At 50.0% G+C, this 24,039-nt stretch overlaps 9 protein-coding genes across 9 annotated transcripts; 4 read left to right on the top strand and 5 right to left on the bottom strand.

The window, feature by feature from the left end:
• Positions 1-2,522: 2,522 nt before the first annotated feature.
• Positions 2,523-3,041, bottom strand: SEPMUDRAFT_14808 (uncharacterized protein; the record flags this gene model as incomplete). The annotated part of the gene is made up of 1 exon (XM_016904688.1): positions 2,523-3,041. A coding segment is annotated over one exon (519 nt), but the record flags the coding sequence as incomplete, so codon positions are not given.
• Positions 3,042-4,138: 1,097 nt separating this feature from the next.
• Positions 4,139-5,831, bottom strand: SEPMUDRAFT_125573 (Di-copper centre-containing protein). Its single transcript, XM_016901998.1, has 5 exons — positions 5,749-5,831; positions 5,361-5,602; positions 4,952-5,269; positions 4,612-4,851; positions 4,139-4,541 (listed from the first exon to the last, which is right to left on the bottom strand). The coding sequence occupies exons 1-5, from the start codon at positions 5,820-5,822 to the stop codon at positions 4,420-4,422; spliced, it is 996 nt and encodes a 331-aa protein (XP_016762056.1). The 5' UTR covers positions 5,823-5,831; the 3' UTR covers positions 4,139-4,419.
• A 1,432-nt stretch (positions 5,832-7,263) lies between these two features.
• Positions 7,264-8,792, bottom strand: SEPMUDRAFT_41716 (carbohydrate esterase family 5 protein; the record flags this gene model as incomplete). The annotated part of the gene is made up of 4 exons (XM_016908843.1): positions 7,264-7,401; positions 7,992-8,309; positions 8,378-8,535; positions 8,672-8,792. The coding sequence occupies 4 exons, from the start codon at positions 8,790-8,792 to the stop codon at positions 7,264-7,266; spliced, it is 735 nt and encodes a 244-aa protein (XP_016762055.1).
• A 1,236-nt stretch (positions 8,793-10,028) lies between these two features.
• Positions 10,029-11,959, bottom strand: SEPMUDRAFT_149055 (uncharacterized protein). Its single transcript, XM_016905311.1, has 2 exons — positions 10,618-11,959; positions 10,029-10,550 (listed from the first exon to the last, which is right to left on the bottom strand). The coding sequence occupies exons 1-2, from the start codon at positions 11,915-11,917 to the stop codon at positions 10,300-10,302; spliced, it is 1,551 nt and encodes a 516-aa protein (XP_016762054.1). The 5' UTR covers positions 11,918-11,959; the 3' UTR covers positions 10,029-10,299.
• A 1,089-nt stretch (positions 11,960-13,048) lies between these two features.
• SEPMUDRAFT_65322 (OPT superfamily oligopeptide transporter) lies at positions 13,049-16,083 on the top strand (the record flags this gene model as incomplete). The annotated part of the gene is made up of 5 exons (XM_016909713.1): positions 13,049-13,237; positions 13,303-14,216; positions 14,294-15,232; positions 15,347-15,520; positions 15,597-16,083. 5 exons carry the CDS (start codon positions 13,049-13,051, stop codon positions 15,652-15,654), a joined length of 2,274 nt encoding a protein of 757 aa, XP_016762053.1. The 3' UTR covers positions 15,655-16,083.
• A 342-nt stretch (positions 16,084-16,425) lies between these two features.
• On the top strand, positions 16,426-17,139 carry SEPMUDRAFT_41979 (uncharacterized protein; the record flags this gene model as incomplete). The annotated part of the gene is made up of 1 exon (XM_016908849.1): positions 16,426-17,139. A coding segment is annotated over one exon (714 nt), but the record flags the coding sequence as incomplete, so codon positions are not given.
• A 239-nt stretch (positions 17,140-17,378) lies between these two features.
• On the top strand, positions 17,379-17,771 carry SEPMUDRAFT_116939 (uncharacterized protein; the record flags this gene model as incomplete). Its single annotated transcript, XM_016901297.1, has 1 exon — positions 17,379-17,771. One exon carries the CDS (start codon positions 17,379-17,381, stop codon positions 17,769-17,771), a length of 393 nt encoding a protein of 130 aa, XP_016762051.1.
• A 599-nt stretch (positions 17,772-18,370) lies between these two features.
• On the top strand, positions 18,371-19,835 carry SEPMUDRAFT_133111 (thiolase; the record flags this gene model as incomplete). The annotated part of the gene is made up of 2 exons (XM_016902546.1): positions 18,371-18,893; positions 18,958-19,835. The coding sequence occupies 2 exons, from the start codon at positions 18,371-18,373 to the stop codon at positions 19,668-19,670; spliced, it is 1,236 nt and encodes a 411-aa protein (XP_016762050.1). The 3' UTR covers positions 19,671-19,835.
• A 233-nt stretch (positions 19,836-20,068) lies between these two features.
• SEPMUDRAFT_149053 (uncharacterized protein) lies at positions 20,069-22,756 on the bottom strand. The gene has a single exon (XM_016905310.1). It carries the CDS (start codon positions 22,637-22,639, stop codon positions 20,243-20,245), a length of 2,397 nt encoding a protein of 798 aa, XP_016762049.1. The 5' UTR covers positions 22,640-22,756; the 3' UTR covers positions 20,069-20,242.
• Between the last annotated feature and the right edge of the window lie 1,283 nt (positions 22,757-24,039).

Below are 24,039 nucleotides of genomic sequence, written 5' to 3'. Positions count from 1 at the left end.
ACAATCAAACGAAATCGAGCTAACCGTACTCTTTACCTTAGTCAATACGACTACATCGAATAGTTCCTTAAGAAATATAATATATAGGACAACGTCAAAATCAAAGCGATACCGATAGACCTAAGCTGTAAGTTACTGCCTATAAGTAACGGATACTAGGTACTAATAGCGTTTAGAACTAAGTACTAGAGCGCGGTTAGGTTACTAATATACGCTATGCTCGGTATACGACTAGATATCGTATACGTAGTATTAGTCGTTAGCAGATTCGCTAGTAACCCGACGAGCGAGTACTTTACGGCGGTTAAAGATATATTCTGCTACCTCTATAGTACAATTTACTACTAACTTATATTTAGCGGCGAACTTACTACCCTCCGAGGGTATACTAACTTAGATTAGGCCGGTAATACCGATACGCGACGATCGACATCCGGATATACGTTTAATCTAGGCAGCGGTACTATTATATAGAGCTTAAAACGATAGCCTATAGTAGTACTTTCTACGTATAAAGCCGAACTGATAGGCTAGACGCAAGTATATAAAGAGGCAATTTGGCTAAGACGGTTACTAGAACAACTCGGTAAACGACAGGCTTAAGCGATAGTAATCTTCGGTAATAACGTCGGAGCTATTGTACTTGCGAAGAACCTATAAGCCTATTACGCGCGTACTAAGCATATTCCTATTTAAGAGCGATAGCAATACGAGAAGATAGAGAGTAAAGAGCTAGACATATAGTAGACGCCAACCAATCGTATAGTAGTAGATAGGCTTACTAAGCCGCTGCTAAGGCCGGCGTTCGTCGAATTCAGAAAAGTACTTAGAATTTATAAATCGGCTGAATAAGTCGATTGTAGCAACAAAAACTAATACCTGCAACAACTAATAGCCTTTTCAAGAGCTCTTATTAGTCGAAAACGAGACGATAGGAGCGGTATTGATGTCTGAATACTAAGGTAGGGGGATGTTGATGTAGCATACAGCAATCAGGCACCCGTTGCAAACGAGGTAGACGGCGAGGTTAAAGCCCGAGCCAAAGGCCGGTAGTCTATATAGCACAGCTTGATAGACACTCAATTGACAATTAATAGATCTCAATTTTACACTTCAACACTCATGATGCTGATGAACCAAGTAAGTGGAAAGATGAGCAGATTAGTTCACATGCTTGAGAGGAGAGAGAGCAATGCAGTCAAGAAATTGTGCTAATGATGAGACCAAGGTCGCCGGGTGTGATGAAGCGGAATTGTGATTTCTTCGGAAGACGAGCATACTAGAAAAACGGAATGAGGATAATGACAGAGATGGAGACGGTCATTATATTTTATTCGTGTTCCCTGGTCACGAAGTTCGTGATACCGTACATGCAGATGGGAGCACTTGGAAAATGTATCTTCCTGGAAGAATTGTGAGCACGCAGGGGATGATGGCCTAGAGGAAAGGACTTCTTTGTGAATATCCGGGTTAGGGGGTTGTTATTGTGTAGGATGAAGAAGGGAGGTGAGGATTACATCCATTGATTGATACCTAGATTACTTGAACGATAACTGGGTACAGTATAGAATGAGAGGAGGATATATAGTCTTCGTATCCTAGGGAGATTCATTAAGTTGATAAGTAGGATCAGAATAATTGATTGAATGTATACATGTATACATGACTAATTGAAAGTTTTGAAGTAAATAAACAGAGGAGTGAGTATGTGTATAGGTAGGTATCGCACCAAAATTTGTTATAGGATTGTTTTCAGAATACACTAAATTAGCATTTGAGTACCTAGGTAAGGTATAGATTGAATTAGACTAAACTAGACTGTTTCTCTCTCTGTTCCTGAAAATTCGTTCTGTTCTGTTCTCTCTCCTTTTTTTCTCTTTGCTGATTTACGCTGTGTTGTGCTGGTCTGGTCTGGTCTGTTCTGCTGTCTGGTCTGTTTTTGATACCTGTTTTTCGTCCAATTGCGCGCGCGAGAGACAGAAAAAGAAGTCGACTACCTAGCTACTCTCCTCCTCCTCCTCCCCCTCCTCCTCGATGCGCCAGGCTGTCGTTGTCAATCATTCTGTCGTCGTAGTCGTTTTGGGACTAGTTTCATTCGATAGGGAGTTGAGAAAACAGGTACCATCACCACCACCGCCGCCAACAGCAACACCTCCGAAATTCAATGGGATTCCGTTTTCGAGAATGATGGATCTGCGCTGGTTCATTCTCACGGGGCTGAATCTGCGGACTTGGGGTGAGGAGGGAGGTGAGGAGGGGGTGTGTGGTCTGGGGATGATGGAGTCTTCTGTTGAGGAGAGAAGAAGGAGAAGGGAGTTAGCGTTGAGAAATGAGGATCTGGAAGAAGTGAGTGGGAAATACATACCTGATGAATCTTCTTCGTGGCCCTCGATGATGATATTATGAACACGGTCGTCGTCGTCGTCGTTTTCGTCGTTGTTTTCGTGGTTTTCGTGGTCATTCCTCGTCTCCATCAGGTACCCATCACTACTAGAAGTAGTAACAAGAAAATCCACCGGACTCTCCTTCAAAATGGCCTCTGCAGGAATCTGATTCACAGCCAAATACTCATCTTCATACTGTTCGGGCTCCAAGCCTTCAATGACAATGCCCAAACTATCCACTACTTCTTTGACGCTCAACAGCCTCGTAATTTTGCCACAATCGATTTCCAAAATCCTAGCGGGCGATTTTCCACTTCCACTATTGCGCTGGTTCCATTTCATAGCCCAGTCTTCGGCGTGGAGGAGATCGGTGAAAATGGATATGAATGGACTTCCTCCCGAAGGAGCGGAAGTGGAAGTCGAAGTGGTACGTCGAGAAAAGGAGGAAGATTTATGATCGGCGTAATTCCAGTCCAGATGATCATATGTGAGAGATTTCAATTTCTCGTCTGTGAAACCTCGTGAAGGGTTGGGGAAGATGGATGAGGCTTGCAGGCCGCCGATGGTAGTCACTGTAGTCCACGCTCCGGGGTATTGGACGCGATAGCCTCGCGGGGGTTTGTTGTGGTTGTGGCGAAGTCGCATCCAGACGGGGAGATTGGAATGGTCGTATTGATCGCTGGAAGATCGTTTGTGGCGATTGACGATGCGGGCAGATGACGAGGAGCTGGGGTGGGCGATGACGGGAGATGGTAATAGGTTTAGGTGTCGTTGTGGTTGGTCGGGGCCGCCAACGAGGAGATGATTGCGGAGATCTTGGAGAATGGCTATGGCTCGATCTAGAGTGGCGAGGGGAGATTCTTCTTCTGCTTCTTGTGGTGGTTGTTGTTGTTGTTCTTCGGTGAGTGAGGCTTGGAGGGTGGAGATGGCTCGTTTGATGGCCTTTCGACTTTGGCGTCGCAGATCGGCATCTGTGGCGTCGTCCATGACGGCTGGGCTCATGCTAGGCATCGCTGCTCGTTGACCACGTCGACGGTGTCGTCCTGGGGCCAATATTTCGCAGAGAAAGGAGGAGGAGTATGTTGTGGTATAGTTGAGCCGGCGGTGGTGGTTGTAGACTGGTAATTGTGATGAGGGGGATGGCCCGCCTAGCGACCAAGTATTGAGTTCAAAAGGGTCTCACCCTGACACGCTAAGGTTCAGCTCGCCATCGACGCCATGCACAGATACTGACAGCTGTAATATAAGGGAACGATCAGCCTGACTCTCGAATGTTGTGGTGTGAGTGTGCTGATTGGTGGAAGTTGGCGAGATATGGCCCCATCGAAGCCTCGACATGACACGGAGTCGGTTAAGGTGAGTAAGAATCTTGATATAGCGACAGAAGGTGACTACAATAGAAGTCATTTGGGGCAGCTGAGGTTGTCGGGAGGAGAGGAGAGGGGGAGCGGAAAGGGGAAATGGGAAAGGGGAGGGGGCGGTGGTGGTGAAGGGGGCGGTGGAGGCGAGGGCGGAGGCACAAGGCGGCGGTGATGATAGAGGACAGAAACAAGCCTTTCGGGTCGGGTAGATCTAGTGTCAGAATGGCCTATTAATACCTACCTTAATACCGCACACTCTTGCCAAGTCGAATCGAGTCGACTGAGGTCCCCTCCGGAGGTTCGCTGTCCGTCCTCCGTCCTCTTTCGAATCTCCTTCACTTACATACACCCTCATCCCCCCTCCTCTCTCTCACCCCCTATTATATTTCTACCCTTTTATCTCCTCCACTACCATCATCTCCTCTCCGCCGTCGTCACATTCCTCACCATTCGCACCGAGCAGTTCCCTTGCTCACTCACTATACCATACCCCACACCACATTCCAGCCTGTTGACCGGAAAACACTCATATCATGCAGTCGACTATGGCAATATTCCCGACAGTGAGTTCATCTCGAACGACGGACCAATGCACTCGTCATGGCGGTCCATGATTTCATTCGGTCGAGTTCGGAAGAAGGGAGACAGACTTGAAATTGCTGCTATACTTGTGTTCAATCATATCTATAGCAATACCTTCCGTTGGTCGGATCCAGGACGTCTCCCACTCGGACTCCTTCAAAAATGGGAGAAAGCTGGATCTGGTCGTCCATGCCGATGGCGGGCGCTGGCGGCGCTGCGAACAGTCTGTCAGATGGCGGGTGTACCCCTCAGAGTGAAGACTTTTTGGGAAATCGGAGACTTACATTGAAACAAGGTCCGCATGTCATTATACGCGTCCGCGTTGGGCAGTGTCGTGACTCTGGCATCAAAATCAATGTAGAGCCATAAAATGGACGCTCGGTCCAGTGCTGAATGATGAAAAAAGAACCATGGATCGCTTGGTGAGGCTGGGACGTCCACTTGTGTGCCGAGAACGAACATGTGCGGTATAGTGTGCAGTCCAAGTGGCCACATTTCAATATACGTGTTAAACGTGTTGGCCTCTGCAATGAAACATTAGTGTTGGGACTGGACTTGCAGAAGGCCATCATCATCATCATCATCATCATCATCATCATCATCATCATCATTCGGAAGACTCACCATTCATGTCCTGGATGCTATGTAGCATATTATCGTAGGTGAGGTTTTCGAGCATGGTCAAGTCCCATTGGCGCTCCAGACACCGTTCATTGAACCCGAGGCCATCATCTTGCGGGTTGGGTGTACACGCGTGACTACCAGCCACGGGACCTATATTGACTTTCCAGTCCGCAAAGGGCCCGTCCGTGATACATGAACATCCTTCTGACGGCGTGTTTGCTTGCCCGTTCCCGCTCAACGACGTGTCGGAACCGTCAAACATGGGCCACTGCTCGGGAGGTTGGTCTCTGTATCGCGGCCAGTCCCAATATGCCAGACCTGCAAGTGCATTGTCAGCATCCTTTTCACGACGACGACGACGACGACGACGACGACGACCATCACCACCACGACCACGACCACGACTCACCTCCTCCATAGCCACATTCGTCCCGAAGTGCCTTTTCGAGTTGAAACAGGAGCTCGCGATGGAACGGGATCAACCACGGTGACCGGTGCACATCATATGTATGCAGCAGGTGTGCAACGACAAAATCATCCCATCGGTTTCTCGCCCCTGGCGCGATGTCCGGTGGTGTCTGTGATGGTGCGTTGTGGAGGCACTTGCACGCGTCGATGAAGCTCCTACGCTCGTCTTCACTCATGTCGCCCCTGAATCAACCCCCAACAATAACAAAACACTCGTCAGTATATATGTATATCTCTCTCTCTCTCGGAGTTGCTGGCTGGGATGGTTTGCTGTCCTCTTCCCTTCCTGCCTGCCGAAAATAACAGAAAAAAAGAGTCGAATCACTCACCATTCCTTGCGCACGATGATTCTGTCCTCTGTGCAGTCGCCGCCGGCATGGACGCGGTCCATTAAGCGCGCCATGTAGCTTTCCTGTAGGTCATGCAGTACGCCCTCTGCATCTTCTACCTCTTCTGCATCCGGGTGATTTGCCAAATCATCCCACAAGTCCTCTTGGGGTGTGAATGATATGCCTGCTTGGTGTTCTACGGGCTCTGCAAAGGCCAGTACCAGACTTGCAAGCCATAGTGTGGAAAGGATCACCGTCACCAAGGAGGAGCAGCGCTGATGGAGTAGTCGACGCATTGTTGTTGTTGTGTGTTTGTTTGTTTGGGGATGTGGAAAGCGACAGGACGGGCAGCTGGGGGGGAAACATCTATATGATTACAATGTAACATTCATGGATGATAGCGCTGGATGATCGCGCTGGTAGAAGACGAAGAAGAAGAAGAAGAAGAAGAAGATGAACAAGGACGACAGACGACAGACGAACGGACAAGGTGTTGTCGCATCATCCATCGAAGGTCTCGGAGAAGAAGCGAAGACGATAGAATTGAATGGATGATGATAGGTTTGAAGGGGAAATGGGCCGCTGGAACCCTTGTCTCCCTTTCTTCCCTTTGAACACTTCCTGTCAACATACTTTCGTATCAGCATGATCCTGGGAGGGATGGATGGATGGGGGGTGGCTGTTGTTAATTCTAAGTTAAGCCTCCTGTAGGTACTGTATCGATGTACCTGTGCACTCTCTGGATGGAGGGAGAATTATACCAGCCCCCTCTTTCTGTCTCTCCTTTTTTTATCTATGAAAATGCCAAAAACTGGATACACAGTGACAACAAGAAAAAAAAAGGATAAAAAGAACCAATTCAACCACCCACCCCCAAACGAGCGATTATCGCGACCGCAGTATTCTTTTCTCTCCGTTGACAATTCCACCCGTGTATACCTATGTGATGGATGACAAACGGGAAATTGGACGAAAATTTGACTTTTTTCTTTTCCGCTCGTGAAGCTTTTTTCTTTTGCCGCTGCCCTGGACAACGACTGGGAAGATGCAAAAAAAGTAAAATATGACCGTCATCACAGTTTACAGTCACACGAAACTGGACATGGTTAGGTTGGCCGAGCTCGCCTAAAAGCAAAGGAAGAAGGAAAATGGAAAATGGAAAATGGAAAAAAAGGAAGGTTTCCTGTTGGTGCACTGGTGACTGGTGAGGGTGATGATGATGATGGTGATGATAATGGTAAGCGAACCCATCGACTGTCATGACAACGACCTCGTCGACGTATATTAAGTTCATGTTGATGATGTTGTATATATAGGAAAAAGAGAGCCGACCGTGCCTGGGACTACATGTCAATGTCAGCATCGGCTCACTTGTGAACAGCCTATTCTCGCATCCACTCTCGACAGGTACAGGTATGTACCTGGTGTGAGGTATACGAAGCTGACAAGAACAACAACAACAACAACAACAACAAATGAATGAATCAACTCACCCACCGTCGTCGTCGCCGTTTATTACGGCAACATTCCTCCTCCTTGCAGTTGAGAAATGATGAATTCTGTTCCCAATTTTTGTGTCGCTTCATCAGATCCATATGATAAATGCTGAGGAGTGAGTCCGAATCCGTGGAGAGAGTCACATATTCCATCGCCCTAGATGAGATATATGTAATCAGTATTCAGTCAATATCCTGAACGGGATAGACATATATGAAGTAATATAGCAAAACAGAAAGAAAAGAACGAGAAGGAGAAAGAAATCAAAAAGAAGAAGAAAATCAAAAAGAAGAAGAAAATCAAAAAGAAGAAGAAAATCAAAAAGAAGAAGAAAATCAAAAAGAAGAAGAAAGTCAAAAAGAAGAAGAAAATCAAAAAGAAGAAGAAAATCAAAAAGAAGAAGAAAATCAAAAAGAAGAAGAAAATCAAAAAGAAGAAGAAAATCAAAAAGAAGAAGAAAATCAAAAAGAAGAAGAAAATCAAAAAGAAGAAGAAAATCAAAAAGAAAAATAAAAGGAAAAGGAAAATCAAAAGGAAAAGGAAAAAGAAAAAAAAGGAAGAAAAAGGAAGAAAAAGGAAAAAAAAAAGGAAAAGAAAAGAGAAAAGAAAAGAAAAGAAAAGAAAAGACAATTTGAAACAGAAAATCAAATGGAAAATCAAAAAGAAAAGAGAAAAAGAAAAAACAAAAACAAAAAAGAAAAAAAAAAAAAAAAAAAAAAAAAAAAAAAAAAAAAAACACAACTCACAGAAATACAAACATCCCTCGTCCTCTCCACCCACCCCCCCTCAATCCCTCCCTTTCCATTTCCCCAAACCCCCAAAATCCCCCTCGAATCCCTCGTACTCCCCTCTCCAAAATTATCCACATTACATTCCAACCCGGGCTGACGAGATGGATTTCCCACCAGAAACACCGCCTTGACTGCATCTCCATCTCCATCTTCCGATGATGATGAGAGACTGGAGAGCGCGGAAATGGTCGCAGAGGCACCTTGAGAATAGCCTTGGAGAATAAAACATTCGTTGGGTTGGGATTGGAGGGTTGTGCGGATGTAGGAGATGATCTAGATGAAGATGTTAGATTGGGGGAAGAGGAAAAGAAGGAAAAAAAAGGAAAAAAAGGAAAACATACATCATCAGTCCCATACTCCGAAATCTGATCCAAGGCCGCTCGATAATTCGTATTATACACTTTGCCTCCAGGAAGTTGTGAGAGAATGTTTTGATTCATGGTGAGGAATTCGGGACAAGGGCCGGGTGGTTCGCCTGTTCCGCGGGTGTTGATGATTGCTGATTTTTTTTGGATTTGATCAGAAAAAGAAAAGTGTCGTCGTCGCGGGAGAGGAATGATGATATTGTTGGAGGAGGAGGAGGAGGAGGAGGAGGAGGAGGAGGAGGAGGAGGAAGAAAAGAGAAGCACACTTACTGTAGCTACTACATGTGGAAGTTTGTCGTTTTTCACTCTTCTTCATTACTGCTGCTGTTGCTGTAACGGCAGAAGAGCAGGCCAGTGTGAGGAGGAGTGTACAGGGATGGGTGGCAATCATCTTGTCTTGGAAGACTTTTTTTGCCTTTATATTCGCTTCCTTTTAATGCTGTTGTTGTTGTAGTATGAATCGTAGAAAGAGGAGGTCGTCGTCTAGTAATAAGGTTGAAAGGAGAGAAAGAGAGAGTGTGTGTGTGTGAGAGAGAGAGAAAGTTGCGGTAGGAAGAAGATACTTCATATCCCATTCATTCCCAGATACAGGATAAAATAACATTTCTTCTCGAACAGACAAGAACAAGTAGTACGTACCTTACTGTATAACTACGTCGAGAGTATAGTACCCACACTGTACGGTTAGACCATCCTCCCTCAAGGCTTAATTTGAAAGCTGATATTGCCCTCATTTGAGCGAGAGAGAAATACTTTTTTCTGATCGGTTAAAATATCCCCGGATGTCATACCTCCTACACTTAGACTTCTTATTTTTTTCGCTCTAGTCTCTGCACTGCCCTATTCGAGAATGGTACTGCCGAAATTTGATTTGGTTTTTATTTTTCTGGTGATGATCAATCTTCATTATCACAAGTGCTAGTTCAAATGGTTCTTCGTATTCTTCTATTGAAGAAAGAAAAGGAGTTCCCCCTCTGCACAGGGCTAGGATCCCATTGTTGGTAAAACAAGCAGATAAGCTAGGGATCCCCCAGACTGGACGACGGTCCTCGTGGCGTCTGGAGAGTATAAACCACATGAAATGTGGAGAAAAAGCGTGGTGTCAAAAGTGTGAAACCGCAAAGTGAAGAAAGTTTCTTTCGAGACCGAGACAAATCCTCACTTGCCAAGCATAAGATCTTACTCCTCTACTCTACTTACTGTACATCCAACAGATTCATACCAGGTATGATACTCACATCAGATGTTAGTTAGGTACTTTCCAATATGTACTCGCTCTCTAACCATTCAGATACCCTACCTGACCTTACCTCTTCCAACGGCATCTCGATTCTAGATCTCTCTCTCCGTCTCTCTCTGTCTCTGATGAAACTCCAACATTCCCAGACTGGGATTTTGATCTTCCTTGTCTCCCCATCCCAAGTACATAGATGATAGGTGGAAATATATATGTCCTGTATCATCATGCAGCGGCGAACGTGTACGATGAAGAGCAAGTCTGGAGTGTGTTGTGGAAAAAAACCCCCCCAGCTCATGCACTATGTACAATTGTACATACTTCGAGACAGGAAAGACTTTCAAACAGGGAAGAAATTCCCACTTGTGATGAACAAGACTGTGAGGTGTTGTTACAAAGAAGTACTCGAGTCTAGAGTCCTGGTGACGAAACAATCGCATTCTAGGAGGTATCTCAATTCTCAAAAAGAAAAAAGGGAAATGAAACGAGCGGCAAACAAAACACCGAAAACATTGACGCCACAAATCATGCCGTGCTTCCGCCTGTCGTCGTGATTCCTTGCATACCTGAGCTCTCGTCCAACTCCCGTGCTGACCCGTAGTCCTTCTACTTCTTCTCCCTCCATACCCAACAAACAGTAACCGTGTGATGGATACCGACTTCAATCGTCCTCGACGACAATTTTTTTCGTCATGCTTTCAACCACTTTGCCATAGAAGCGCTGAGCATGGTTGCGCGGAAAGCAAATTTCCTCGCTCAGGTAGTCTGGTAATAGCTCCAGCAATTCTCGATCGCGGCTCTCGTCCAGTACCGGCTCGTATGCAAATTCGGCCTCTTCGTGGCTCAGACCAGAAGGCGTCTTGGGGTTGGGAGTCGTAGCATCGTTGCCGACCGAAAGGTGGAATTGCAGCGCTGATGGTCTCTCTGTTAGCATCGCAGCAAAAACTTCAAAAAAGACACGAGCATCGCATCGACTTACTCCCATTCCTGCCTGTTTGTATGCAGTTATACACATCCTCGCCCTCATGTCGCCTCACACCGCTGATGATGAGGCCGGTCAGATCGGCATAGAGGTTCTCCTTCATCTTGGCCTCCTTTTGTGACTCGGACTGATTAACAGATATGCTGCTATTCTTCTTGGCAGCTGCCTCGAGCATCTTCGTCTCCTGTGCCGTGTTCGAAATCTGTTGCCGTGCCGCATTCAATTTCGCTTCTAATGATTTGACTTCGTTCTCCGACACCTTGAGCTTCTCCTTGAGCGCGTTGCATTCTGCGCTAGTCTTTTCGTTGGTAGCCTCCAGGTTCGTGATTTGCTTTTGCATGCCCGTGGTTTCTGACGATGCCGACGAGGACGACTGTTTTGCTTCCGCAAGCTCCTTCCTGAGCGCTGCAATCAACTCTTGTGCATCCTTGGCCTTTTGATCACTGGCTCGCTTCAGCTTCTCAAAGTTGCTCTCTGCACTTCTCTTCCCAATGTCCTCGAGGCTTTCGTACTTGAGATGCAGGTTCTCGTATTTCTTGGTCATGTCATGAAGTAGTCTGCGCAGCTCCGGATCACCGCCCCGTCGTTCGGGCGCGTTCGCACTCCCTTCTCTGGATCGTGCAGTGGGATATGATGGCTGGGCTGAAGCGGCGCGCCCGCTGGGTCGTGGCTGCAGGGGATCGGTACGCGCACTGGGCCGTGGAAGCAGAGGCTGGACCGGTACTGAAGGCGCGCGCTGTGCGAATTTGCGCGCTGGGGGCGGAGTTGGCTCCCTCTCAATGTCCATGTTCTCGGGGTCCAGTTCAATCGACTGCTCTACATCTTCCATGTACTGCGGATCAGGCTGTGTCTCCGGTATGGTGACCATGGGTTCCGGTGAAGGTACTCTCTTTGCGGGGCGTCCTCGCTTCGCGCCCGTTGCCTTCTTCACGGGCTCTCTCGCAGCGACCTCATCCGGAGGGCCTTTTGCATTGTTGCGCGTCGCTGCCGTCTTTGCGCGCTTCGCCTTGGGCTTCACGGCCGCATCGTCGGCGTCAAAGTCGTCCACTTCTTCCGTCTCATTGCCATCTTGCAGATTCGTCTTGTCCTTCAACGCAGTTCGGGGCTGTCGCGTCGCAGCTTTCCGCTTCGTGGCGACCGCCTTGCTCGCGCTCACTCGTCGGACTGCCGTCTTCGCCTTGGACATTTTCGCGGTGGATGTAGTCGCTCGTTTGGGCGCATTGGTGCTGAGAACGTCCAATTCATCTTCGCTGTCGGCTGCTCCTGCGGCGGCGTGCACTTTGGTTCGAGGAGGCATGATGGAATGTCGTATTGTCGATGTGCGCGTGTAAAATGTTCCATGGACCAGGCACACGCGACGCGCAGTCTGTTCATCGATTCACGTCAACATTGAAAGTAAACAATCGGCTGCGCTTACCCTTTGCGGCATGGGTGGGGCCTTGGTCGCGTTGACCTTCCACTACGGAGTGGTTATATCGCTCGACGCTGGATTTTCTGCTAAAAAAACGCCGCATCTCTTATTATTCCCTCCACGTACTGGACTGCCTGGACACTACATGTGCCATGCCATCTCCACCACTGGCGCGACGCTGCTGTTGCCTCGCCCTGGTATAGGCCATCGTACGCGCCCAGACTGCCACCTTCGGCTGCCACCCACCTTTCCCTTTCCTTCACTTCACACTCTCGTCTTCACTTCGCACTCATCTACCACTGGTCACTGGTGTACCCCCACGACCATCGAGACTCTTGCCACCCGCTTCGCCGCGAGGTAACTGTCACCGCGTCTGAACGTCGGACGGTGCGATGCCTAGACGCAGATGGACCTCGAACCCATCCAATCGTCCATCACACGCAAATGAAGCATGCATTGAAGCACTCTAAACTCCAGCTCCGGGGTGACCTCCGGCACGTCGATGCCAGGCCGGCGGCGGGTCTATACCAGGGCGAGTGCTGGATGATGATATCACTTCTCACCCGCACCTCAGCGGCCTCACCAACATGGACAGCCTCCTTGCGAATCAAAAAGTGTATGAGCGACCCGAGAATCTAGCAGACTCCAGGATCGCGCCACATCCTAGACGTGGAGATCACGGCCCGCCCCTGACCATACACTCCACTCATGGAGCTGGCTGGGGAATACTCTTTCTCGTGCGCTCTATGTTTCCCTAGGACGCCGTAGCGTAAGAAGCTGTGATAACCCTACCTCATGCTCCCTGTCTTGCAGACTCTTGCTGGCCATGAGAGAGAGGCCTTCTCCCTCCAATAATACTGCAGCCCAGCGCTGTAGTCATCCATCTTGTTGACAAAAGAAATTCTTCTGATACCATCCATTCCCAGACTTGCCAACTGACATTCCTTTCGCAACCTCATCATGGCTGCTGCTGCTCCCAAGGAATCTGGGCCACTTGAAAAGGATGCGGGGTCTGAGATGAGCACTCAATTCAATGAAAAGAAGCAGCACGGGCATATTGATCAAGAAGAGTTGCAGGACTCCGGTGTCGAAAGCACACCAATATATGTGCCCGATGACCATGACGAAGTGATTGATCCCAGACTGAAGGACTATCCAGTGCCGATGGTGGCCAGAACTGTGCACCTCCATAATGACCCAACGCAAGTGGCCTCTTTTGAGCGTGTCAAAAGAATGCACACGCTGAAGCTGACTAACCCACTCTTAGGGAGCCCATCCTGACTTTTCGCTTCTGGGTTCTCAGCACCGTCTGGGTGTCCTTTGGCTGCGCTCTGAGCACACTCTACTACTTCAAGCCGTATCAGCAGACGGTCTCGAGCTACGTGATTCAGCTGCTGGCCTGGCTATCGGGAGATCTCATGTCCAAATATCTGCCGAAGCGCTACTTCTCCTTCTTTGGTTACCGCTGGAGCATGAATCCGGGTCCATGGAATGCAAAGGAGCACGCATTAGTCGTGGTTGCATATTGGGGCTCCTGTCACACGGCTTACGGCCTGGGGCCTCTGAGTGCACTGGAGATGTACTATGACCACAGGATCGGGACCATCTGGAGCATCCTGTTTCTGGTTTCCAGTCAATTGATCGGTTATGGCTTCGCGGGCATCTTTCGGGACCTCCTCGTTCGACCCCCCAAATTGTATTATCCCGGCGTGCTGCCTAGTGTTGCACTCTTCAACGCCATGCATCGCAACCCGTCCGTCACGAGGAACTCTTTGATTCTCTTCGGTTACTGCACGCTAGCAGCATTCTGCTGGCAATGGTTTCCGCAGATGATCTTTCCGCTCCTCACATCACTGCCTCTATTATGCTGGGCTGGCCACGGCAATCCGGTCGCCTACGTACTCGGGAGCGGGAATTATGGATATGGGATCCTGGATTTCACGCTGGATTGGAATTACATCAATGGCACGTTGCGCTCCATGTACACACCCTTTTGGGCCTCGATGAACCAGTTTGCTGGCATCTTCTTCGCCGTGTGGATCTTCTACCCGATTCTCTATTACACTAACGTACTCGGTGCGAAGAATTTCGAAGCCATGTCGTCCGCAACCTTTGATGCTGAGGGAAATGAGTACAACGTGTCACGAGTCCTGACGAGTGACTTGTTGCTGAATCAAACCGCCATGTTCGTGTATTCCCGTCCTGACTTTGCATATCACATGACGAGTTTTCACTAACCACCACACGTGTTGTGGTCAATAGGGATGCTTACTCGAAGCCGCACTGGAGTATATCTTATGTGTTTTACTTCTTCTGGGGTTTCGCGTGTCTCACGGGAGCCTGCGTGTACGCTGCGCTATGGCATGGTAAGGAATCATGGGCGAGCCTTTGCAATGTCTTTCGACACGGCGCTCGAGACGAGTACGACGATCCCTACCTCAAATTGATGTCTCAACATCGACGTGTGCCACATTGGTGGTACATGACTCTCCTCGGGGCATGCATCGGACTCTCCCTGGGAGCCATCTATGGCGGCGGCTTTCACCTTCCGTGGTGGGGATTTCTCACTATGGTCCTCATCGCATTCGGATTCATGTTTCCGGGCGGCATCGTGCTCGGCATATCGGACCAGATGTTGCCCCTGAACATTCTGTCGGAGCTCGTGGCGGGAGCAATGTTCAAGGGAGATCCCATTGCTGTTCTCACCGCCTTGACCTATGGCGGACAGATCTTCCTGCAGAGTCTCAACCTGGTGATTGACTATAAGTTTGGCTTTTATATGCGCATCCCCGAGACGGAAATGTTCATCGGGCAGGTTTGGGGCACTCTGCTGGGACCCTTTGTCAACCTCGCGGTCATGCGAGGAGTCATCAGCGCCGTGGGCATTCCGACGCTCACGGGCGCCATCGAGTCGGTGAATTGGGAGGCGGCGCAGTCGCGCAATTTTTACTCGACCTCTGTCCTCTGGGGCATCATCGGCCCCGCCAACTTCTTTGCCAAAGACTCCATCTATGCGTGGGTATACTGGGGATTCCTCGTTGGGCCCGCAGCGGTGCTTGCAGTCTATATTGTGCAACGCCTGAAGCCGCAATGGGATCTGGCGCACGTTTGCAATCCGGTGCTGATGTTTTATGGCATTGGCCTGTTCCCCATTTACCCAACGACAAGCATTTTGACTTCGTTTATTTTTGCGCTGATTTTGTAAGTTGATTTTTGCTCTCAGGTCTTTTTTCCATGTTGGAAGAAGGAGGAAAAAGAAAGAAGAAGGAAGAGGAAGAAGAGGAAGATCAAGAAAAAGCTAATGTCGTCTTCTAGCATGGGTTACATCTACCACTATCACCCGGCGTTTTGGCGGAAATATCACTATCTCACAGCGGTGGGCTTGGACTGTGGTTCCCAACTGATGTCGACCATTATGGCATTGGGAATTAGTCTCCCACATGTCACCTTTCCGAAGTGGTGGGGCAACAATCCCACTTTCCCCGATCGGTATGAACTGACTGATATTTTATTGTTCCTGTTTCTGTTTTTGTTTTGGGCAAACGTCGCTAACAGATGGATGCAGATGTTTCCCTCCGAATAGCAAGCTGCCGATGCCGATGCAGAAATCAGCGAGCTCGTGATGAGGATTCGTTTTCATCCCTTGCGACCTACCGTATCTCTGTATTTCTGACTGGCACATGTCCACACCATACCACCACCACCTGCAGAAGAGGAGACTTTTTGCCTCGGTGCTCTTGGGAAGTCAGGCCGGGTTTCAACCTTTCCCTGAACAGTCGGGGCAGCTTTTCGTACCAACATACAGTACAGCCACCAGAGCATGGACGTCTGGAAATGATCAAACATGGACGAGGTCTCGCGTACTACTTGTCAAACTTTCCTGTCGGTGCAAATGGAGATGGAGGTATAGCTACAGTATATTGTACTGGTCCCCGCTGGAATGCAGACCACAGGGTGTCGAGGCTGGAATACCTAAAGGTCGGGTAGTCAAGAGGGTTCAGAAGCTGGTAACTTTTCTATACAAGTGGACCTGGTTCCACACCTGCCCGCCGTATGCACCACTTGACTTTTTTCTTTTGAAAAGCATGCCCAGCGTGGGTCACATTTCCCGCCCACCCACTCCATCCTCCTCCCAGGCAGTTCTCGAGCAGCAGCAACAACGGGCCGCATCTCCAGAACATTTCTCATTGTCACCACGAACACGATCAGGATGGTGGATGCGAAATCAGGCAAGAAAGGTTCCGAAGCGGGCACTCCGGTGGCTCGGCATGGACAGCCAGCGGTGGTCTATGAAGTGACTCCCGTACCTTGATGCTCCCTCTTCCCGGTGCTGCAATCGTGTCGAAGTGCTGATCCATCTGAACTCGTAGAGCCACCGTCTGACCCCTTTCCACGTCTCACAAGCATGCGCCCTCTTCTCATCGCACTACGGCTTCTGGGCAGCCAGCCACAATCGCGTCCGCATGGGACCCCGAACTCTGAAACGCAAGATCCTGCCACACCCCGTCGACCCGTCCTGTTCCTCGATTTGCGTACGTGCTCTCATCAACAACAAAGAGCGCCTCATCGGCCATGTCTTTGCCAGTCAATGGAAGATATCCTGCGGTGAGGGAGAGTGGGTGCATGTCGTCTGGATCACACAACTGGTCGTCTCGCAGTCCTATCGCCGCCTCGGCATTGCCACGACGTTGATCCAGTACGTGCAGGATACATTTCGCGATTGGAGATATGCAGGCGTGTTGAGTGCTCACCCTGCTGCTATTCAAGCCGTGGGCCGAGTGTTCGGAACGGGGGGCGGCGGCGTCGGACTCGTGGAGCTGGAAGATACGAGGCGGTTCGCGAAAGAGGTCATGGAGAGCGCGCCGGTGGAGTATGTCCGAAAGGCGGAATTGCGAGGGAGGTTGTTTGGTGAGCAGGTGGCAGAGGAGGTGGAGGGGATGGGGATGGCCAGTCACGGTGGGTGTGTGGCGTGGGCGAATACGGGCTTTTATATCGATCATGCGGAAGTGCGCGAGGTGTTGAGGAGGCTCGAGGCGGAGGGCAAGAAGTGGCGGTTGGGTGACTTGCCGGTGGGATGTGAATTTGTGTTGGTGGTGGAGAGAAAGTGAGCTTCACTACTTCTTGCCACTACCTCTTGCCACGCGACACGCGTGACTGGAGGAAGGAAGGCAACACCCACCATTGTATATCAACTTGCCGCCTCTCTCTCCCTCTCTCTCTCCCTCCACAACAAACACAAACACACACATTGAAGCAATCATCACAACCCTCTTCAACATCAACCACACCACAACTCACCACTCCTTACCACCACACACACACACACACACACACACACATCGACAAGATGCAGTTCAAGTACATCCTCGCCGCCCTCCTCCCGGCCGCCCTCGTCTCTGCTCAGGCGGCAGCAATCTCCTCTCTCCTCAGCGAGGCCACGGCCGATGCCACCAGCGCCCTCCAGAGCATTTCCAGCGAGGCTAGCGTCCTCAGCAGCTCAGCCACCCAAGTTGCCACTACTGCCAACATTGCCTCCTCTGCCGCCAGCAGCCTCGACGCTCTCACCGCATCGGCCTCGAACGCCATCTCCAGCGTCCTCTCGGAAATCAACTCTGCCACCTCCCACGTCGCTTCCAAGGCTTCTTCCGCCATCAACTCGGCCACTTCTCATGGAGGTGCCGCTGAGACTGCCGCTCCCGTTCTGGCTGCTGGCATTGTCGCCGCGCTCGCTGTTTTGTAGATGAGCGAAGGCAATGGAGTGAACTTGTTTATGTTGGTGGTCATGGACAGACGTGGACATGGAGTGTGGATCGATGCAATGACAAGACTCGGCGAGAGCGAGCATCACACAGCATGGAATATGAGTATGGTGGATGCGTCGACGGATACGGTGGATGGATTCACGGCACTTTACGACGAGTAGCAATGCGTGAGCAGCCCATGTCCACATCAATCAACATCAATCATCTTTAGTGTTGTCTCATATGTCTTTTGTCCGTTGACGCGCTAAAGAAATCCTGCTTACTCACTTGCTGGCGTGGTGCTGCACCAACAGATGCATCGTTTCATCCACTTGATCCATTTCAGCAAGGAAAATTCCCATCTTCATCATGCTTGTGATGTGCAGGTAGTTTTTAGAGATATAAATTGCTACGAAGCATTCGTGACATGCAACAAGCGAAGAGAAAAGTCGCAAACATCAGGTGGTGACCGAGGCGAAGAATCTAACCGAGGCCAATCCTTTGACTCCAGCCTTGTACATTATTGCCAACATCATCTCTCCTTTGCATATTGTTTTCATCAGTCTTTATCAATTCTACTACTAATCTACTCATAACAATGGCAGCCCAGCGCGTATCCCAGATTGTATCCCAGTTGAATCCTCTGGCCAGTCCTGTCGACAAGATCACCCAAAAGAACCCCGACGATGTAGTCATCACGCTTGCGATCCGGACTCCTCTGACCAAGGCTGGTCGCGGTGCCATGAAAGACACGGGTCTCGACGAGATGGTCTTCAAGCTGCTCGAGCAAGTCAATGCCCGCTCCAATCTCGATCCCAAGCACGTGGAAGATATCTGTCTGGGGAATGTTCGTGAGGGCAGCGCCGCCTACTACGTACGAGCAGCAGCCCTGGCAGCAGGCTTTCCTCACACCTGTGCTGCCTCTGCCAGTGCCCGTTTCTGCTCTTCGGGCCTCACTGCCACGCAGCACATTGCCACCTCTATTCAAACAGGCATCATCGAGTGTGGAATTGCCGTGGGCGCAGAGCTGCTCAGTGACAACCGTCCCCGACTGGAGCGACCGTTTGCGGATGAGATTATGGCCAATGCCGAGGCCAAGGACTGCATGATTCCCATGGGTGGTATGGATGGCTGATCACAGCCCGGGCCTTCACGAAACGGGTGTACTGACTCTCTCCCATATAGGTACTTCGGAGATTGTCGCCCAAGAGTTCAACATCAGCCGTGAGAAGCAAGACGAATATGCAGCCGAGTCCTACCGCCGTGCCGAAGCCGCCGATAAAGCAGGCCTCTTCCAAGACGAGCTCGTCCCCATCACCGTCACTCTAAATGGCCAAAAAACAACCATTTCCAAAGACGAAATTCGCTACGGCACCACTTACGAGAAAATCTCCAAACTCCCCGGTGCCTTTCCACAATACGGTAACCGCAGTACCGCCGGCAACAGTTCCCAAGTCACAGATGGCGCCGCAGCCCTCCTTCTCATGAAACGTTCCAAAGCCCTCGAACTCCAGCAACCCATTCTCGCCAAATACGTCGCCACCACTCTCGCCGGTCTGCCCCCACGCATCATGGGCATCGGCCCCTCCATCGCCATTCCAAAACTTCTCGCGCAATTCCACCTCGATCTCCATCGCGATATTGATCTCGTGGAAATTAATGAGGCGTTTGCTTCCATGGCTGTGTATTGTCGCGATACACTGCGTCTGGATTGGGAGAAGATGAATCCGAGAGGTGGTGCGATTGCTCTTGGTCATCCGTTTGGTATGACGGGTGTTAGACAGATTGTTACGGGGTTGAGTGAGGCTAGACAAAGGAAGAAGAGGGTGCTGCTGACGAGTATGTGTTTGGGGACGGGTATGGGTATGGCTGGGTTGTTTGTGAATGAACAGGTTTGAGGATTTGGATGATGAGTGATGAATGATGAATGATGGGAATGTGGAAGCGTCGAGGATGATCAAGAGGGTAAGGTACCTACCTAGGCCAAACGAAGGGGATTTCCGTATTTTTTAAATTTTTGGGGAAGAATCATGAATTGATGTATCAGAGACTGCGTGCACTATTAATATATTACCTATCACGAAAAATGATGTAAATTCCTCTCGCTCTGTCATTTCTCCCTCTTGCTGAGTAACCTATGCATCTGACTGATGGGATGTTGTTTTTTCTTTTTTTTTCTTTTCTTGATGGACTGCTCTGATCACTTAAGAATATTATTATCATTCAAAATTATTGGAATATACAAGCTAGTGTTACTACGCTAGGTAGCTACGTAAGGTAGGTAGTCATGAGGTACATTAGTGATCTGGGCTTCTCGCATGTCTACGGACGGACGCTTGCGGAGTTTGATCAGAAATGCAAAAGCACAATGGAAACAGAACGAGAACGGTTCGAAGCTGGTGAAATGGCAAAAAGTGTTCAGAGTAGACGAATTGCTACCGGTTATACCAATCTCATCAGAGTGGTACTGTCACCCATTTCTGATCAAAAATCCATACCACAACGCGGCAGGTATTGCAACAAGTACCACGCTCATCACAAACTCATCCAGTGCCCTCCGAGCCCGAGATTTCGGCCTTCTTTTGCCCAATTTGCCTCCTTTGGCCTGACTGTCAAAGTCACCGTACTGGCTCCCCATATGTGACTCCTCGTCGCTCTCCTCGTCTTCATCGGGATCTCTCCATCTCATGGCAGGGTAGTAACCCGCTTTTTCGATGAGGCCAGCTCCACCATTTATTCTCCCATTGGCTTCGTGTAGGTTGGGCAGGACGTAGCCGGAGTGATTGGGTGTCAAGGAGCCTGCAGCTGCTGGTGATACGGTGCGAGTTCGAGCGTTGTAGGAGCGTTGAACGCTGAGATGTTGATTGCTTGTGCTCGAAGCATTCGCTGAGCCTGTAGAAGTGGAGCTTGCTCGTCCTCTGCCACCAAACTTCTCGTCTCGCTTGGGCGAAGGCTTTCGAGGACTGATGGAGCCCGTGCGACCACCAGGCTTGCCACGAGGAGTGTATCGAGGCAGCCCCATCTTCTCACGCACGGCATTGAGATCCACATGGAGCTCGTTCTCGTCCTCATCTGCTGTGTCCGGTAAGTTTCGAATGCCGATCACGACAGCACGCACCAGGAGAACCAGAGTAGTAAGGCCGAGGAACTGCGCGTAGGAGATGAAAACGCTCAGTTGGTCCGGTAAGAGACAGAGCTCGGTTTGGATTGTCTTGCAGCCGCTGTCCATACCACTCATACACTCTCCGATATGCTTTCCCTTCTCATCGACGGGGTTCCACATGCTGACCAACAGGAAGCCAGGCTTCCTGACACCCATCGCCCAGCTAAAGCTTTTAATGGTGACTTCCCGCACCGTCTGCATCACAGCGCGTTCCTTCTTCGTGTCGACGTCGTAGCGCCCGACGTTGAATCGATGTGTCACGTCACAGTAGTCGTGGTCGTCGCCAGAGAAGATGTGCGCAATATCGCCTGCTGTGGATACCTTCTTGGCAATGATTTTGGTAAGTGAGGGCGTGAGGACGTTTTGGTATTGGTAGCCGGCGGCCAGAGGGATGGATCGGCCTCGTTCTCGCAGCTTGCCGCAATCGACGTCCGGGTTGCGATAGAGAGGAACGTGGGAAAGCAGCACAACGGGCAATTGAGGTCCGGTGGGCTTCTTGGGAGTGGGCGAGGATACTAGTTGCCATTGATCGTCTCCGCGCTTCATGAGCTGACCTGCTGCCGGCTTCAATTTTTCCCCGATGCCTCTATCATCCTTATGCTCAATGGCATCGTGCGGCCACAATTTCCGAGGATGCGATCCAGGGAACATCATTTCCAGCTCATCGGCGACAGCCTTTGGTCCGCTCTTGTCCAAGCCGTTCAAGAAGTCGTTCGTTGGTGTCCAAATGTGGGAGTACTGTGTCCTTCGCTCCTCACTGACCTCGCCCACGTCCGGCACGTATTCGTCGTATGCGCTCAGAGAAGGTGTGTCTAGACTGACAAATGTATGGTTCCCAAGCACATACACACTGTTCGCCTCTCCAAAGCGAGTCTCGAAACGATCTCTTACAGTCACCTGAACTCCACTGCCGATGCCAATATCATGGTTGCCAGGCAGGTTCATCTTCACCACCCTGCTCTTAGTGCCGCCAGTGGCATACTCTCGCCAAGTGATGTTGCGAGCACCATTCATGATGCTCACAGGGCTCTCCGGCAATTCCCAGGTAGGCTCGAAGGTACGGTTCGCATTGGGGTATAGTTGCTTTTCGTCCAGGAAAATTCTCGCAAAGCGGTCGTACTCGATATCCCACTGCCCCTGCTTCCACTTGTTCCACCTCCCATTCTCACCGGGCACGAACCTGTTCAAATCGGTAGTGCCATCGCCGAGCAGTCGCTGTCCTTCCCTCCTGTCTCGGTCCAGAATCAACAGATTGATCAGCACCTCCCTCTGCTTACTGTTCAACGCCTTCGCCTTTTGCGTACTCCACTCTCGACCTCCATCGAGGAGGTCTCCCATGAAGACGATGCTGTCGGGATCCAGCACTTCGTTGATCAGCTTGAAGTGTCGCCGCATGTACAGGTCGGTGTAGTACTCGGTCAGACTGGACAGAGGCCATGGTCTCCCCGGATATGTATGAGGATCCACCAGCTGCGGATCAGCAATGAAGACTGATCGGTGAGGAGTAGCATCGGAGTGCCATTCTTCCCACTGCTTCCAATCACATGACTGGATGTGTGATCGGGACAGCGTCCGTTCTTTGGAGTGGATGAGGAACAGCCAGAAGGCGGCTAAGAGGAGGGTGGTGGTGGTGATGTGACGGGTCCATGGATAGCGGCGATGAATGCGGACCAGACTCGATTGTGCAACATGTCGGAGTCGCATCTTTCGAGACGTGCTATCATCGGCCGAGTAGATACCGCATCTTCAGGGTGTCAACGTCCTGGACAACTGCGATGAGGGTGTGATATGAGTGGTACAAGGTTGGAAGTAATGTAGTTGGTTCGGAAAGGAAGTGAAGTGGATGGGATGGGGAATAGGAGAGAACAGCGTCCTCTATGGATGGCTTCGATTCCATGTGAAGCACGCACTTCCGGCACAGCCCAATGGACGCTTCGAAGCAGGGTCCAACTGCATCCTTGCCGATCATTTCTGTCTTGGCGGCGCTGGAGACTTCACCTCGACCATACTATATATGTTTGGTCCTGCTTGGGAATCATGCATACCTAACGAGGACATCGGTGCGAATGCAATGGTTGATCGTAGTGGTATGATACATTCTCCCTTGTCTCCTCTCACGCACATCCATCTGAACCCTTGCTGGCAAAGACAGACTCTAGGTACTAACTGCACACTATTCACCTAGCTCATTTGCAGATCAACGACTTTTGCCAGAGTCTCCCAGCCCGAGTCTCACAGATCGTGCTGGGCTATCACCAAAACCTCAACTCTAGGCCCACGCAATCCTCCTTTTCCTGGTCACGAAATCACTCATGTCGATCTTGCGCTTGGTAGAATCATTACTCATCGACCCTCAACAGTATCATCACTCGACAGCCGAATGATTCTTCCCTCATTGCTCCTTCTTGTCGGCGATTCGCACACAGAGTGGCGTGAATGTACTGCCCGATTCGATAGCAACCATGTGGATTCGCTCCTCGGCGATATCGATCAGGGTCGAGTTACTTCCCTCATACACATCCGAAGTAATGTGTGCGAAACCTCCAGACAGATCCAAACCAGGCTTGAGAAGATTGAATGTCGGTGTACGAGTGCCCTTGATGAAAATCCACTCGCATTGCTTGATATTGGAAAATTCGACGTGGGACAAACTGCAGCCGTCCGGACCGGGCTTGGTCTCTCTAGCGAGTCTTGAGAGGGTTTTCATGCATTCTCTTTCGAATACGCTGCCGCAGCTCCAGTCACTCGCATTCTCCTGAGATGTATGTTAGTACCACAGCGGGGAGGAGGCTTGATAACAGGAATGCGACACACTTCTTTCTTTGGGTTGTATCGCTTCGCTTCATTGTATGGCAAAGGCGTTTCGAGAATCGTCACGCAAAAGTTCTTTTGATCCAAGTGAACACTGTTGGCCGCGACAGCTTCGACCAAGTTCTGGCCACCGGGAAGGACAAAGTCGTAGACTGTGTTGAGCCTCTGTGCGTCGGGAATGTCGCTATCCGGAACAGGGCCAACATCGAGACGTACGTCTAGTTGCCAGCGAGGAGCATCTTTCCCATTTGGGTACCACAGGTCGAAGGGAACCTGCTTTTCTGAAACCGTAT

The sequence above is a fragment of the Sphaerulina musiva genome (assembly GCF_000320565.1).
Source record: "Sphaerulina musiva SO2202 unplaced genomic scaffold SEPMUscaffold_4, whole genome shotgun sequence".
Lineage (NCBI taxonomy): Eukaryota > Fungi > Ascomycota > Dothideomycetes > Mycosphaerellales > Mycosphaerellaceae > Sphaerulina > Sphaerulina musiva.
Note: the sequence above shows the minus strand (reverse complement) of the source record. Positions and strands in the feature narration are given on the sequence as shown.

Coding starts and splice junctions, on each gene's coding strand:
- SEPMUDRAFT_125573 (XM_016901998.1), bottom strand. CDS start 5,822: ATGGCGCGCTTAATGGACCGCGTCCATGCCGGCGGCGACTGCACAGAG. Junction 5,603..5,748: donor ATCATCGTGCGCAAGGAATG/GTGAGTGATTCG, acceptor GGGTTGATTCAG/GGGCGACATGAGTGAAGACG. Junction 4,542..4,611: donor CATGCGGACCTTGTTTCAAT/GTAAGTCTCCGA, acceptor GACTGTTCGCAG/CGCCGCCAGCGCCCGCCATC.
- SEPMUDRAFT_149055 (XM_016905311.1), bottom strand. CDS start 11,917: ATGCCTCCTCGAACCAAAGTGCACGCCGCCGCAGGAGCAGCCGACAGC. Junction 10,551..10,617: donor ACAAACAGGCAGGAATGGGA/GTAAGTCGATGC, acceptor AGAGACCATCAG/CGCTGCAATTCCACCTTTCG.
- SEPMUDRAFT_149053 (XM_016905310.1), bottom strand. CDS start 22,639: ATGCGACTCCGACATGTTGCACAATCGAGTCTGGTCCGCATTCATCGC.